This window comes from Scyliorhinus torazame, chromosome 6, assembly GCF_047496885.1.
Source record: "Scyliorhinus torazame isolate Kashiwa2021f chromosome 6, sScyTor2.1, whole genome shotgun sequence".
Classification (NCBI taxonomy): Eukaryota; Metazoa; Chordata; class Chondrichthyes; order Carcharhiniformes; family Scyliorhinidae; genus Scyliorhinus; species Scyliorhinus torazame.
The window spans coordinates 176595811-176610973 of record NC_092712.1 but is presented as its reverse complement, the minus strand read 5'-3'; the positions used below and the strand labels follow the sequence as shown (position 1 = coordinate 176610973).

At 46.3% G+C, this 15163-nt stretch overlaps 1 protein-coding gene across 6 annotated transcripts in view; it reads left to right on the top strand.

Moving 5' to 3' along the window:
- Positions 1-15163, top strand: part of vwde (von Willebrand factor D and EGF domains) — a 456813-nt gene that overhangs the window by 409209 nt on the left and 32441 nt on the right. For all 6 annotated transcript variants that reach the window (XM_072509130.1, XM_072509129.1, XM_072509127.1 and 3 more), the window contains one exon: positions 5670-5765. In XM_072509130.1, coding sequence (XP_072365231.1) covers positions 5670-5765 — 96 coding nt within the window. The remainder of the gene's footprint in view (positions 1-5669; positions 5766-15163) is intronic.

The following is a 15163-nucleotide window of genomic DNA, read 5'->3' as shown; positions in this document are numbered from 1 at the left end:
CAGATCTGCCCCACGACTGAAAACAGCATAAAACACCTGGATGCATAATAATGAAGTCAGGTGGTTTTTGTGCTGGCTGCCACAGCGGGAAACACTCCACATTTGCACCCCTGCCACCTGACATAGGGCGCGATTCTCACAAGATATTTCGAAGTTCATTTGTGGCAGGTTTTTCAGAGAGTTTCCCGTTGGCTCTGCCAGCGAGTTCCCCACCGCTATTCAATGACACTTAGTCACTTTTTTGGGCCCTGGCGAGTTTCTCAGGTTTAGCCCACACTGAGAAGTTTTTGATAATTGGAGAGCTGAACTCCGAGATCGGGCCGCCATTTTGAAAGGGTGTTCTGATCTTTAAGTGAACTTTTGTGTCTCCCACACCCTCCACCCATGGGCAATGTCACCCCCCACACACATGGGCACACTCCACACCCCTAGGGTCCCCCCTCTTCAGGCCCCCCAAGTCCCAGAAGCCCCTACTTTCGTGCCTTGCACACCCCCACTCTTCAAACCCCCCTCTATCCTCCTTTCATGGGCATGGCCTTGGGCAGTGCTCCTGCCAGGGTGGCAGTGCTAAGGTGCCAGCTGGTCAGTGCCATGCCCACGTTCCAGGGGGAGCGCCGGGGGCCATGCTGCAGTGACCCTGACCACCCAGGGGCCTCTGATGGCCCAGGAGACCCCCTGGGTGCCGTTCTGCCTGGTCCCATGCCGTTGGATCCTGCGATGCCGGTAGATGCCGACTATTACGCGGTTTTGGTGCGCGCAGTTTGGTCCCACCCCTTATGGCTGGGATTCTGATTCCAACATCTCACGGGACTTAGATGAATCCCGTGAAGCATGAAGACTGCCAGGAAGTCCATGAGAGTGCTCTACCGGAATTCACCGGCCACATCGTTCTCAAGCGAGAGTGCAATGCGGCAGGTGGATTGCACCCTTAAAAAGTGGGGAATTGTTACACAATTGTAAGGGTGCGATTCTCCGGAAAGATTTCTAAGTGTGGTAACAAACAGGAACTGACACGAGTTTCCCAGTGCTCGGTCTAGCGAGCCGGGCAAGCTAATCAACACTAATGGGTCCATTTAACGAGGCCCCACGAGCTTCTCGCCATGAATGAAGGCTCTCCTGCCAATTCACTGGTACTGTACTCCCCAGCCGCCCCCCCAGCCGGCTCCCAAAAAAATGTAAAACATTTTAAAATGTTTTTTAAAAAGTGATGGCATGGTAGCACAGTGGTTAGCACTGTTGCTTCACAGCTCCAGGGTCTCGGGTTCGATTCTCGGCTGGGTCACTGTCTGTGTGGAGTCTGCACGTTCTCCCTGTGTCTACGTGGGTTTCCTCCGGGTGCTTCAGTTTCCTCCCACAAGTCACGAAAGACGTGCTGTTAAGTGAATTGGACATTCTGAATTCTCCCTCAGTGTCCCCGAACAGGCATCGGAGTGTGTCAACTCGGGGATTTTCACAGTAACTTCGTTGCAGTCTTAATGTCAGCCTTCTTGTGACAATAAAGATTATTTTTAAATGGCGGCAGGATACCGGCCCCATGATTCGGCAATGCGGACCTGGCCAGGCTCCTAGAAGCAGTGGAGGCCAGGAGAGATGCCCTGTTCCCCCAAGGGTCCTAGAGGGTCAGCCATAGGGCAGCCAGTGCTGCCTGGGACGAGGTGTCGGCGGCTGTGAGCGCCGGGGGTGTGACCAGCAGGACAGGCCTCCAGTGCCGAAAAAAGGCAGCATGGGTGGGTGGACACCAACACCACCGCCACCCACCCCCCCCCCTCAAGACCTTTCCACCCCACGCGAGCATCCACCCCCCCCAACTCTCCATGCTACCCCCAACCCTCCCTCCTCCCCCTCTCCCTTCAATCCCCCCCAACCCTTCTGTCACAAACACCCCTCCCACCGCTGTGAACCATGCGTGTGGCTAACAATGCCCCTTCTCAGGAAAAGCTCTCCCACAATCGCTGGGTAAGGGCCCAGACTGGCCGTGGGGTGCCAGGCATAAGAATCCTCACCACCATCGAGAAGCAAGCCCTGGAGGTGACTGGGGTGGCTGAGGACAGAGTGGTCACCAATGCGGATGCTGGAGGCCGCTGCAGGGATAAGGAACCATCGGGCTCCAGTGAAAGGACCTGTCAAACATGAGTAGTTATTGCCTTACTGACTGACCCATCCCTCCCACTGACCACATGTCCATTCTCTCGCAGGTCCTCCAGCCGATGATGCCAGCCCATCTCAGGTGGCCCCCTCTCCATCCTCCCATGAGAACATCTCGGAGGAGAGCTCCGAGGATACCACCTCGGAGGAGAGATCCGCGTAATAGTCGTGGCAAAGTTGTCATCCCCACCCTCCACCAGCGCAGATACACATACCTCGGTGGAAAATGTTAGTGGTCAGGCGTCTGGGGCACAAGCTGGTGAGCACCACACAGCTGCTGATGCACATCAGGTGGAGGCAGAAACCCCCAGGGAAGACCGCAGTCGGAGGTCTGCTGGATCCCAGGACCCAGCTGGGTCCAAGCCTGATGCTGAGCCTGTGGAAGAGGCTTTTCCAGAGTTAATGGAGACATCAGGGTATGGCCATGACATTCAGAGGGAGATGTCAGCGACACTCCAGCAGATCCAAAGCCGATTGGAGGAGACACAGAGGCTTTGGACGCTGGAGATTTCGCCGGCAATGCATGGCACTGAGGCCAACACTGCTCGGGAGGCAACTGCAGTGGAGAGCCTGATGCATGACATCGGCATTAGTGAAGGTGTCCAAGGGGTCGCGCAGTTGGTGACGTGACGCTAGGAGATGTGGCCCAGTAGCAGGCTGACCTTGATGAGGTTCCGCTCTCAGATGGGAATGACCAAGGCGCTGCGGAATTTGTTCCAGTCACAGGTGGACATTGCCGAGGCGCTGCAGAGCATGTCCCAGTCACTGACGAGCATCGCCGAGAGCGTCGACACAATGGTGGAGACCATGGGAAGCCGCCAGGGCTGGCAGAGCCAGATGATGCAGGGGCAGCCGGGGCTTGAATCAGCTGCCCCTCCATCCCAAGGTGAACCCCAGTGCCCTATGGGCACGGAGCAGGAGGAGGGGGCAACTGATGCCAACCGGATCCATCCCATGGAGTGTCATTGGTGGCCATCAGCTGTCCAAATTCCATCCCTCTGATAAGGCCGCATCTCACAGCCAGCACACAGGACAGGTCGACACTGGGTCACATACCCCAGCGAAGCGGAGATTCTGTCAATACCCTCAGCCATGGCAGTCACCGACTGAGCAAATCCTTGGACACCTTCACTAATGGTGCCGACATCATGCACCAGGCTCTCCACTGTGGTCGCCACTTTAGCAGTGTTGGCCTCAGTGTCACACATTGCCGACAACATCTCCAGCGCCCGTAACCTCTGGGATTCTTCCAATTAGATATGGATCTGCTGCAGTGTCGCTGACATCTCCCTCTGAATGTCCCGGTCGTTCCCTAACATCTTTATCAGCTCCGGGTAACCCTTTTCCACAGACTCATCATCAGGCTGGGACTGAGCTGGCATGCCACTGCCAGTCTGGGCCCTCTCCCGGCAATTGTGAGAGAGCTTTTCCTCCGGAGGCAAAGAGTGGGCAAAATTAGCCACAAGTGTGGTTCACAGTGGTTGGAGGGGCAGGGGGTGAAGGAGGGGTTGGGGTAGCTGAAGAGGGAGGGGGGGTTGAAGGGCGAGGGGGGTTGGCGCTCCCCTGGGAGCGGCAAGGCATCGCTGGAAGGGGAGGGGGTTGGTGTCTACTCAATCGTGCTGCCTGGTTTAGGTCATTGACCTTCTTCCTGCACTGGAGGCCAGTCCTCCTGGTCAAACTCTCCGAGTTCACTGCCGTCGCCACCTCGTCCCAGGCAGCACTGACGGCCCTATGGCTATCCCTCCTGGACCTTCGGGAGAGCAGGACATTCCTCCTGGTCACCACTGTGTCTAGCAGCCTCCCAGGTCAGTGTCCCGAATCTTGGGGTTGGTCTCCTTGGCGCCATTGTTGCAAGCTGGCTGGGGTTGTCTGAGCAAGTGCAACTTAAGTGCTGCTCGACCTTCTAATGATAATCTTTATTGTCACAGGTAGGCATATATTAACACTGCAATGATGTTACTGTGGAAAGCCCCGAATTGCCACATTCCGGCACCTGTTCGAGAATTCAGAATGTCCAATTCACCTAACACACGTCTTTTGGGACATATGGGAGGAAACCCACGCAGACACAGGGAGAACGTGCAGATTCCACACAGACAGTGACCCAAGCTGGGAATCGAACCTGGTACCCTGGAGCTGTGAAGCAACAGTGTAACCCACTGTGCTACCGTGCCACCCAGAGGCTTTGCCAGGGGCTGGCGAATGCAGTGCTGGCGAATCAGCTGGCGAGTCTTTTGCGGCGAGAAGCCCGTGAGGCCTCTAAGTGGACCAATTAATGTTGAATTACATTGCCAGCCTTGCTAGGTCGTGCGCCGGAAGCTCGCGGCAGTTGCCACTCGCTACAATACTTAGAAATCCTTCCGGAGAATCGTCCCTCAGTGACAAAAGGGACAATCTTGGCTTAAAAGTGAGGTTATAGTGGGGGGGGGGGGGGGTAGCACAGTGGTTAGCACTGCTGCCTGCGCCGCTGAGGACTCGGTTTCGAATCCCAGCCCTGGGCCACTGTCTGTGTGGAGTTTGCACATTCTTCATGTGTCACGTGGGTTTCACCCCCACAACCCAAAAGATGTGCAGGTTAGGTGGATTGGCCACGCTAAATTGCCCCTTAATTGGATGAAAAAAAATAATTGGGTATTCTAAATTTATTTTAAAAAATTTAAAAGTGAGGGAATAGCCAAGATGCTCATTAAGTTACGAGGACGACTATTTAAAGGTAAATGTGAGGCTACAGAAACTGAAGGACTCTTTGAGTTGGATGTGGAAGAGCATTACGAGTGATTTAAAAAAAAAAAAATCAAAAATATACTGTATTAAAAATGCCAATAGAACAAAAAATTGAAGGTCACCAGACCTGATGGTATCCATCCAGAATAGTAAATGAGTCAGAAAAGAAATCGCTGGATTGTTTTCCAACAATTTTTATAAATAACATATTCCAAATTACAAATGTTGCACACATATTCAAAACAAAAAGAAATAAGTAATATAGGAAATTATAGACCAGTTAGTCTGGTCTGCTTTGCGGTTAAACATATATGACTAGTTTTATGGGTCTGCTTTGTTATTAAAGAACCTCGCCCATTGGTAAGGACAAGGAATTGAATTTGGAATTAATTCAAAATAAAGGACTCGTACTATCACAAAAATGGTCATAATTATCTCTTCTGTCTTGTAATTTGTATAATTTCTGGATGAAATTAGAAATAATATTTATGGTGAGGGAGCTCGCGTAACATTTGACTAAATTTCATCTTTTCGTACTAATAATTCTATTGTATAGAACTTAATTCAAAAAACCTTCCGCTGCAGTATTTTCACTAAATATAGACATTTATTCTGAATTAAGGAAGGAGGTCTGAGCCATTAATTAAGTCTGCAGGAGGGGAAAGACGAGAATCTGCTCACACCATTTTTTATTAATGCTGTATCCTTATTCAGGGTTACTGCAAATACTTCAGATGATTGCTTAGTTTGCTTGTACTTCAGTACACAATGATTAAACTATTTTTAAATTTTTTTTTAAGCTATATGCAGTCCTCCTTGCAAGAATGGTGGTCACTGTATGAGAAATAACGTCTGTTCATGTCCAGATGGCTACACAGGAAAAAGATGTCAGAAAAGTAAGAACAATGTTAAAGTATAAATCCATTCAAGTTGTCTAACACTCTGGTTCCATTCATTCAAACAACAGCATAATGGCTCCGGGGGACATAACAAACACTTCCATTTATTTAAAACAGACCTGTTTGCAAGTTCAAAAAGAAAATGCCTGGAATGAAGATGAGTTAAGGTTTCTCAAATAAAAAATACTTTGAAATCAAAAAGAAATGAGATTGATAAGAACTGAATTATAGTAATCGACTTTTTTCTGCATAATTTCCAAACAAATATTTTTCACTTCAGCTTTATTTAAAGAATGTATATTTGTTCAGGTGTTTTCCTGTCTTCAGCTTTCATTATGTTTGTCAGTTGGCTTGACTAGTTTGCCAACACTTGTTGTCAAAATGTGACACTCACTTACATAAACAGTATCAGGAGATGGGTTACCAAAGTATCTGACAGCTGTGAAATTATTGTAGCATAATTGCTGCTTGGCAGGTAAGAAGGGAGGAAGAGGAGAAAGGAGAACTTGATATCCAAAAGAATATAATCAGGCAATATCTGAATGAAACTTCATGTTGTTATTTCATCAGAAACATCATAAGGAATTTAGAAAATGTTACTTGCTTCAATCATCCAGGGTTCCAGTGATAAATTTTCAATTCTGTGCAATGGGTTACGATTCCAGCTGATGTTACTATTGGACAAGTCAGATCCCAGAGTGAAACCTGGCTTGAGAGATCCTAACTCTTTTTTTTTCCAAAGGAAAAGTAAGATGCTGAACAAATTCACAGGAGTCTGCTGATGAAATATTAATACAAGGAATAAACATTTTTTAAACAAGAAAAATGAGCTGACCACAGAGGTTGGAAAGATCTCAATGTGAATACAACAAAATTATTTAAATATTGCTATATCTTTAAAAACATATACAAATTTGAAGATGTAAAACTATTTACCATATCTAGCTTATACTATAATATTCAGGGTAAGTATGCAATACATGTAAATTAACCGGCGAACATGGTCAGACACACCACACTCCAAAATGCATGACAGATACATCTAAAGCAGTTTCTGTGGATTTCTCAGCAAACCAACCAGATGCTTTTCACACCGTGAACCAACAGCCTAATTGAAACTCTGTCCTTTTCACAAAAGTTTCTATTCTTCACATTTGACGAGCTTCCTTTCGAATTTTCTTTAAATGTCATTCCCACTCAGATAGCTTGATCCAAGATCCACCTCCAGGGTTTCAATCTCCCATTCTGAACTTCATTTCCTCTGAAGCTCAGCGTACACTCAAGCTTCACCTTCCAAGCGCAATTTCAGATCTTTGGATATGCCAATCAGAACACTACTGCTCCAATGGATACCTTTGCCCTTACGGTCACAGCACGGAGCCACCATCCTTCGGCTGCCTTTTTTGAATCTTCAGGCATCTCTCAAGTCCACTTGCTTCAAGTCTTGCCCCCCTTCAGCTCTCTCCTTAATTCGAAGGTTATTGCTCTGCTCCTTTCTCTCAACTTAACAGGATCTGTTTCTGATCTTTATTCTTTTTCCTTACCTGGGACTTTCCTCTGGGACCTGTTTCTGTCCCCACTCCCTGGTTTGTGATGCTCTACTTTGTTTGGGACCTTCTCTCTGTCCATCTCCCTGGGATGCCATTTCTGCAGTGGTACTCTTCTTCAAGTCACCTGACCTGCAGTTTCACTCTGTTTCACTTTTCTTCTTTTTCTTCTGCGCATGTGTACAGGGCTGGATCCGAGCCTGAAAATGGATAAACTGCACATGTATGGCCTTTTTCCAGCAGGCACACATGTATGAGTACCAAGGCCATCATGGAACTGTAGTTCCCAAACTCCGACCTCCCAATCTAAATACAAGGTAAATATCAGAGTTTGTTACAAATGATTTACAGATCTACGGCCTGAATATCGTCTGACAGCATTTGCTCAGCTAGTCATGTATCACAGAGACTTCAACTGTGTTGTGCTGAGCTCTGAAATGCAATGTTTTTGATTAAGCTCCGTGATTAGTCTAATTGCAAACATTGTTCATAAATGGCATTTTGTTCAACTCCCTTGTGTGGATCCTTATGATAATTGAGCCTTTAGGCTTAATACAATAATCATATATTAAAAAGAAAGTACATATCAGAGACAGAAATAAAAGGATGAAGAATGAGGCAGACTATAAAGCACAGAATTGTTAATTTGTTAACAAAAACATTCATCAGAAGAGCTTTGTTGATTCATTTGTGTTGTACATTTTAGCCGTGAAAATGTATCAGGAAGCATCTGGCTAAAAGGTTATTCATGTTTTAAAGAGGATAAGTTAGTTTATGTTTGCCTTTGTCATATAATAAATATGTTTTAAGCTCCATTGTACATTTTACAATTACTACACGTAAGTTAGCAAGTGCTATGAAGCTTTTTCAGGAGGTTAATTAACCGTTCAAATCGGGGCAGGTAAGAACATAAGATCATAAGAAATAAGAGCAGGGGGGCAGCACGGTGGCACAGGGGGGCAACACAGTGGTGCAGTGGTTAGCACTGCTGCCTCACGGAGCCGAGGTACCAGGTTCGATCCCGGCTCTGGGTCACTGTCCGTGTGGAGTTTGCACATTCTCCCGTGTTTGCGTGGGTTTCGCCTCCACAACCCAAAGATGTGCAGAATAGGTGGATTGGCCACACTAAATTGCCCTTAATAATAATAATCGCTTATTGTCACAAGTAGGCTTCAATGAAGTTACTGTGAAAAGCTCCTTAATTGGGGAAAAAAAGAATTTGGTACTCTAAATTTAAAAAAAAAAAGAAATAAGAGCAGGGGTGAACCATTCTACTCTTCAAGCCTGCTCCATCATTCAGTAAGATCAAGGCTGATCTTCCAACTCAGCTACAACTTAGCACACTATCCCCAATTCCTTTGATATGATTTAGATATTATCGATCAATCTCTGACTTGGATATCCTCAACAAAAGCACTCAGACAGCTGTTTGGGTGGAGAATTCTGAAGGTTCACAACCCTTTGCATGAAGAAATTTCTCCTTTTCTCTGTCCTAAATGGCCAATCCCTTATTCTAAGCCCCCTAGTTCTATGCTCTCCAGCTGGGGAAAACATTCATCATGCCCTAAGAATTGTAAATATTCAATGAGGTCAATTCATGTTCCTCTAAACTCTAAGCAATATAGGGCGCGATCCTCTGCCACGCTGCACCAGAAAAGCAGCTCGCTGCGGCAGAGTGTGGCCATTGAAAGCCGGGAGACCCCACTCCCAGGATCTACCTAGCTCGCAACGCCTTGCCAGATTCATCGCAATTTATAAATGGTGTCTCGATCTCGCGCTTCAACAGGGAGTGGCGAGCGGAACTCTCCATTATCCAAAACGGGGCTATGTGCGGCCTCGGCTGCGTGTTCCCCATTCAGGCCCCTTATTCAATATGAGTCGCATTGAATAGCTATGTGTTTCTCGGCACTGAGAGTGCTGGGAAACATGCGACTAAACGCGCTCACTCAAAGAACAAAGAACAATACAGCACCGGAACAGGTGCTTCAGCCCTCCAAGCCTGCGCCAATCAAGTATTCTATCTAGACCAATTGCCTGCATCCTTCTATACCCGTCTGTTCACATGCCTATCCAGATAAGCCTTAAAGGTTGCTAACGCATCTGCCTCAACCACCTCACTTGGTAGTGCATTCCAGGCCACCACCACCCTCTGTGTAAAAATCTTCCCTCCCTACATCTCCACTGAACCTTTCTCCCCTCACCTTGAACCTCTGCCCCCTTGTAATTGTCATTTCCGCCCTGGGAAAAAGCCTCCAACTGTTCACCCTATCTATAACCCCTAATCATTATATCAGGTGCCCCCCCCCCCCCACCCCCAGCCTCCGTCTCTCTAGGGAGAACAATCCCAGTTTATTCAATCTCTCCCCATAGCTAATACCCTCCATACCAGGCAACATTTTGGTAAACCTTTTCTGTACTCTCTCCAAAGCCTCCACGTCCTTCTGGTAGTGCGGTGACATTGGACACAGTATTCCAAATGTGGCCTAAACAATGTTCTATGTAATTGTAACATAATTTTCGAGCTTTTAAACTCGATACCCCATCCTATGAAGGCAAGCATGCCATATGCTTTCTTCACCACCATTTCCACCTGTGCTGCCGCTTTTAAGGATCTGTGGACCTGCACGCCCAGATCTCTCTGTGTCTCTATGCTCCTGATGGTTCTGCCATTTATTTTATAGCTCCCACCTGAATTGAATCTACCAAAATGTTTCACCTCGTATTTGCCCGGGTTAAATTCCATCTACTATTTCTCTGCCCAATTTTGCAGCCGATCTATATCCTGTTGTATTCTCTGACAATCTTCATCACTATCCGCAACTCTTGCAATCTTAGTATCATCCGCAAACTTGCTAATCAGACCCACTACGTTTTCTTCCAAGTCATTTATATATATATTACAAAGAGCAGAGGTCCCCGAACTGATCCCTGTGGAACACCACTAGCTACAGACCTCCATTCGTAAAAACACTCTTCCACTGCTATCCTCTGTCTTCTATGATAATCTATGCTTAATCTAGGTCAAAGGTTCGGCACAACATCGTGGGCCGAAGGGCCTGTTCTGTGCTGTATTTTTCTATGTTCTATGGCCAAGCCAGTTCTGGATCCATCCAGCTAGTTCACCCCTGACCCCATGTGATCTAATCTTTTGCACCAGCCTGCCATGAGGGACCTTATCAATTGCTTTACTAAAGTCCATGTAGACAACATCCACAGCCCTTCCCTCGTCAATCATTTTTGTCATCTCATCAAAAAATTCAATCAAATTAATGAGACATGACTTCCCTCGTACAAAACCATGATGTCTGTCACTAATAAGACCATTCACTTCCAAATGTGCATCGGTCCTATCTCTGAGAATCTTTTCCAACAATTTCACTATCACTGACGTCAAACTCACTGGCTATAATTACCCAGATTATCCTTGCAACCCTTCTTAAATAACGGTACAACATTGCCTATCCTCCAATCCTCTGGGATTTAACCAGTGGCCAATGAGTACACAAAGATTTCTGTCAGAGGCCCAGCGATTTCATCAGAAAAACTGAAGCTCTCCCTCCTGCACCAGTTCTTTAGCCACTCGGGGACTTTGTTCCCTTTTGGAAAGATCGCAGCCATAGTCTGCTCAATCTCTCTTCATACAATGACCCTCTCATCCCAAGAATCAGTCTAGTGAAATTCCATTTTTAAAAATGTTTTTATGGGAATGTGTACGTCACTGGCAAGGCTAGAATTTGCTGCCCATCCCTAATTGCCCTTGAATTTTGTGGCTTCTTGGGCCATTTCAGAGAGCAGTTAATAGCCAAACACATTGCTATGGGTCTGGAGCCACTTGTTGATCAGACCAGAAAAGGATGGCGGGTCTCCTCCCCTGAAGGGCATTAGTGAACCAGATGGGTTTTTATGACAATGGATGATAGTTCCATGGTCACTGTAATGTTGCTGGGTTGTATGGAAATGATGACAAAGGACTAACAGGTGGGACCGTTTATTGAGAGGTCTTAGCACTCTTACATGCTGTGTGTCTACCAGTGCTGGGCAAGAACTCCCACGCTCCTGTGTGCATGCCATCACGATGTACACATGACCACCTATTTTAGCTGGGACAACAGATGTATGACCATGTTGGATAGCGGTAACAGATCATTCTTTATTTACAATGTACAGAGCACAATCTTGGGCTGCTACATCTGGTGCAAAGCCCATTGCTTCTCTTCCGCAAGTGCTTTAAAAATAAAAATGGCCCATATGTAGCCATGTCAGTACATAGTCCTTGGACTTGTGGTTTGGTCTGCTCAGGAGCTCCGAGCATGAAATTGTGCCAGTTGGCTGTGCTTGGAGTACGTGTCAGTTGTTGTCCACCAATGGCTGCAGGGCGTGTTCCATTTCCACCGGTGCAGATTGTGGACTCTGCATGCTGAACTCTGTGGCAGTTGGTGATGCTGGTTCAGGTACCTGTAATAACTTACTCCGGTCCTGATGTAGAGAGCACCATCTGAAGCAACCACATAGTTATTTGGTTGGGAGATACGGCTATGGAGCCAGTTTGTTATGACCACGTGTGGTCTGCATTCTGACTGACCCAATTTTAAAGTGCAGAGTTTGCAGGCGCTGCAGTCATCATGCCTTTTCCCTCTTTCATGAGGGCTCCACTCACATTTGTTTCCACTGTTGGTTCCAGAAGGGAGTTGGTGACAGGGGTCATGGTTTTGCTACGTCTGAAGAACATTTTCTGTGCTGATAAGGACAAGCCCTGTCTCAGCAAATTTTGGAGCTTGAGTATTGCAGCATAGAAGTCTGTGTTGTCACAGAGGCATTTTGCGAGGACGTGCTTTGCTCAGAATGCTGTCCCTTTACCAAACCGTGTAGCGGGGACGACTTGCGAGTCCCATGTGTGTGCAAAGTCCTTGAGTTCCCTGGAGACAAATTGCCAGACATTATCCGTCGTCATCCTCTGTGGAATGCCATATGTGTCTCTCCAGCTTTCCAATGACTGAGTTGCTCATCATGCCAGGCAGATAGTCGACTTCATAGCAGCCTGAGTATGAGTCAACAAGGACTGTTTCCAATTCCATTCGAATATATCTGCTGCCGTGAGCGACTATGGAAGGTCTGGGACCTCATTGGAGGTGCAGCGGTTCTCTGGTTTGATGAAACTTGAGTACATTTCACAGTGTACATCTGGACTCTTCCCTCTCTATGTCCGCATACATTGAGGGCCAGTACATGGTTTTCTTTGCCCGACACTTTGTTGCTTCCACCCCCAGGTTCCTTTGGTGGAGTTGTTGGGTGTTATACCTCTGCAGAGAACGAGGTTGACAAATCTCTGGCCACACTGTAATAGTCTGTCTTACATGGTTAACTCCTCTTCCTGGCATAGAAGGTACGGAGCTCATTAGAAAGCTCCATTGACATCAGTGACCAACCTTCCATAATGACATCATGGCACCGCTTGCATGTGGGATCCGTCTGCAGGGCATCTTTCGGTTAGTCAATTCTACAGGACAACAATACTAGAATCACCATGATATCAATGTCCTCCTCATGATCTGCCTGGTCAGGGGTGGGTAAAGATGCCCTGGAGAGGACAGCAGCGAGGTATAGTTCACTACTGGGTTGTAGAGGGTTCAGAGGTTGTAATATTGTAGCTTGAGCATCATATGCTTCAGACATGGTGATGCAGTATGAAGAGGTTTTTTAAACTGCGATGAACGGTTACTGCCTTATCATCATGTAAGGTGATGTCCCCTTTAAGACTGGGCTTGGAACCCTAGGGACTCTGCCTCTGGCTCCGCCCATCTGTGAGCCATATATAAAGGGCTGCCTCATGGGCTGTGCAGCAGTCAGCACATGTCTCAGCTCTAGCATAGTTCTTACTCTAATAAAGCCTTCTTTACCATTTACACTCTAAGCGTTGTTATTGAGGGTACCTCATAAACATAGTTCTGAGCAGCAGTGGATCAGTTTCAACGCAACTATAGATAAAATTATTGACATGCAAAGGCAAGGAGTTCCTTCTCGATCTGGGAATAACGAGTTTTGGTGTTAGTGAGACCCCTAGATGTGAAGCCTATTTGTCTGCCATTCTGTATAAAGACTGCGCTGAGTCCATGCTGGGAAGCATCAGCTAATAAGAGTACAAGTGCTCAAACGTCAATGTTTTAGCACCGGAGGGGCTGAGAGAAGATGCTTGAATTTGATGAACAAAGCAGTGTAATGCACCTGTCAATACCATTCCACATCCTGGTGAAGAAGCTGATAGAGGGTTCAGACACTTTATTGGAGCAGAGAATTAACTGAGATAAATAATTTGTTGTACCGAGGTAGCGTTGTAGAGCATGCTTATCCTCAGAAATGAGCATTTGCCATATAGTTGTTCCCTTATCCGGATATGGCTTCACACCATCAGCTGTGAGTAGGCGGCTCACGTAAGGACCATCTGAATCTGCACTTAGCAAGGTTGAGCTTCAACTGTGTGATCCTGATTCTGTTGAGGACCAAATGCAAACTTGCATCATATTTTTAAATTATACGACCCTAGGCCAGGATGTCATTGATGATGATTTAACAGGGTTGTCCAACAAAGAGTTGTTCCATAGATTGTTGGAAGACCTCACTATCAGTGGTGTTCCCATAAGGTATGTGGATTACCCTACCAGAAATACAAACATAGTGAGCTTTAAGGATTCTTCATCCAGTGGGATTTGCCAAAATCCACACTTCGCATCCAGGATACTGAAGACCTTAGCATTGGGCATGGCATCTATAACCATTTTAACCATCTTTATGGGATGGTGGAGTCTCACGAGTGACTCATGGGGAAGCAGTGGCTTAGTCGTATTGTCGCTGGTCTAGTAATCCAGCAGTCCCAGGGTAATGCTCTGGGGACCCGGTAGATGGTGAAATTTGAATTCTGTAAAAATCTGGAATTACAAGTCTAATGATGACCATGAAACCATTGCCAATTGTTGTAAAATCCCTCTGGTTGACTAATGTTCTTTAGGGAAGGAAATCTGCCATTCTTCCCTGGTCTGGCCTACATGTGACTCCAGACTGACAGCAATGTGGTTGACTCTTAATGCTGCCCAGTCAGTGACGTTCACATCCCATGAATGAATAAAATAAATTTAGGTAAACTGTGTCACTGCAGATCCTAATCTTGCCGTCTTTCTTTACTGGAGGTTCTTTATTGGAGCATAAGAATAGGCGTGCCATTCTTTTTCAAACATCTTCCAGTTATCAGCAATGTTTTCATGCTTTCATTGATGATTGGTAGGTCGATGCAGCGAAGTCCCTATGCCATCTAAGTCGGCCAGTTCCTGCCATGTAAAGTTGCTGGGTTGCATGGAAATTATGGCAAAGGATGATTTTATGGGCCAGGGTTTAGAGAACTCCAAAGTGTATCATGGAGTTCACCTGACCCACAACGTTTAATAGATTGTGGTATGGGGAACACACGGCCCACTGTACAGGTGTTGTACGCAGAAATGGAAAAGTATTTTTTAAAGCAAAACAATGTTTAGTCTATGAACTCAAGTTAACCTTTTTAAAACATACAGTGAACATCTTAGCAACCATTAAGTCAAATACAACCCCCAAAGAATACAGCTCTAAGTAATCCTTAAGCTGTCCTTTTAACATCCATAAGACTTTTTTAAAAAACTTTTAACAGAAGCACATTAGGTTAAAGTCACTACTGAGAGCAGTTATTAGTTTTAAATCACCAAAGGATCGATTTACAGTGTTTAGATTACAGAAAGAGAGACTCATACACCTTCTGGCTGTGACTGCAGCTATCCAGCTCTGAAAACGAAATTAAACACACCCTGCAGCAAACAGCCTAAAACG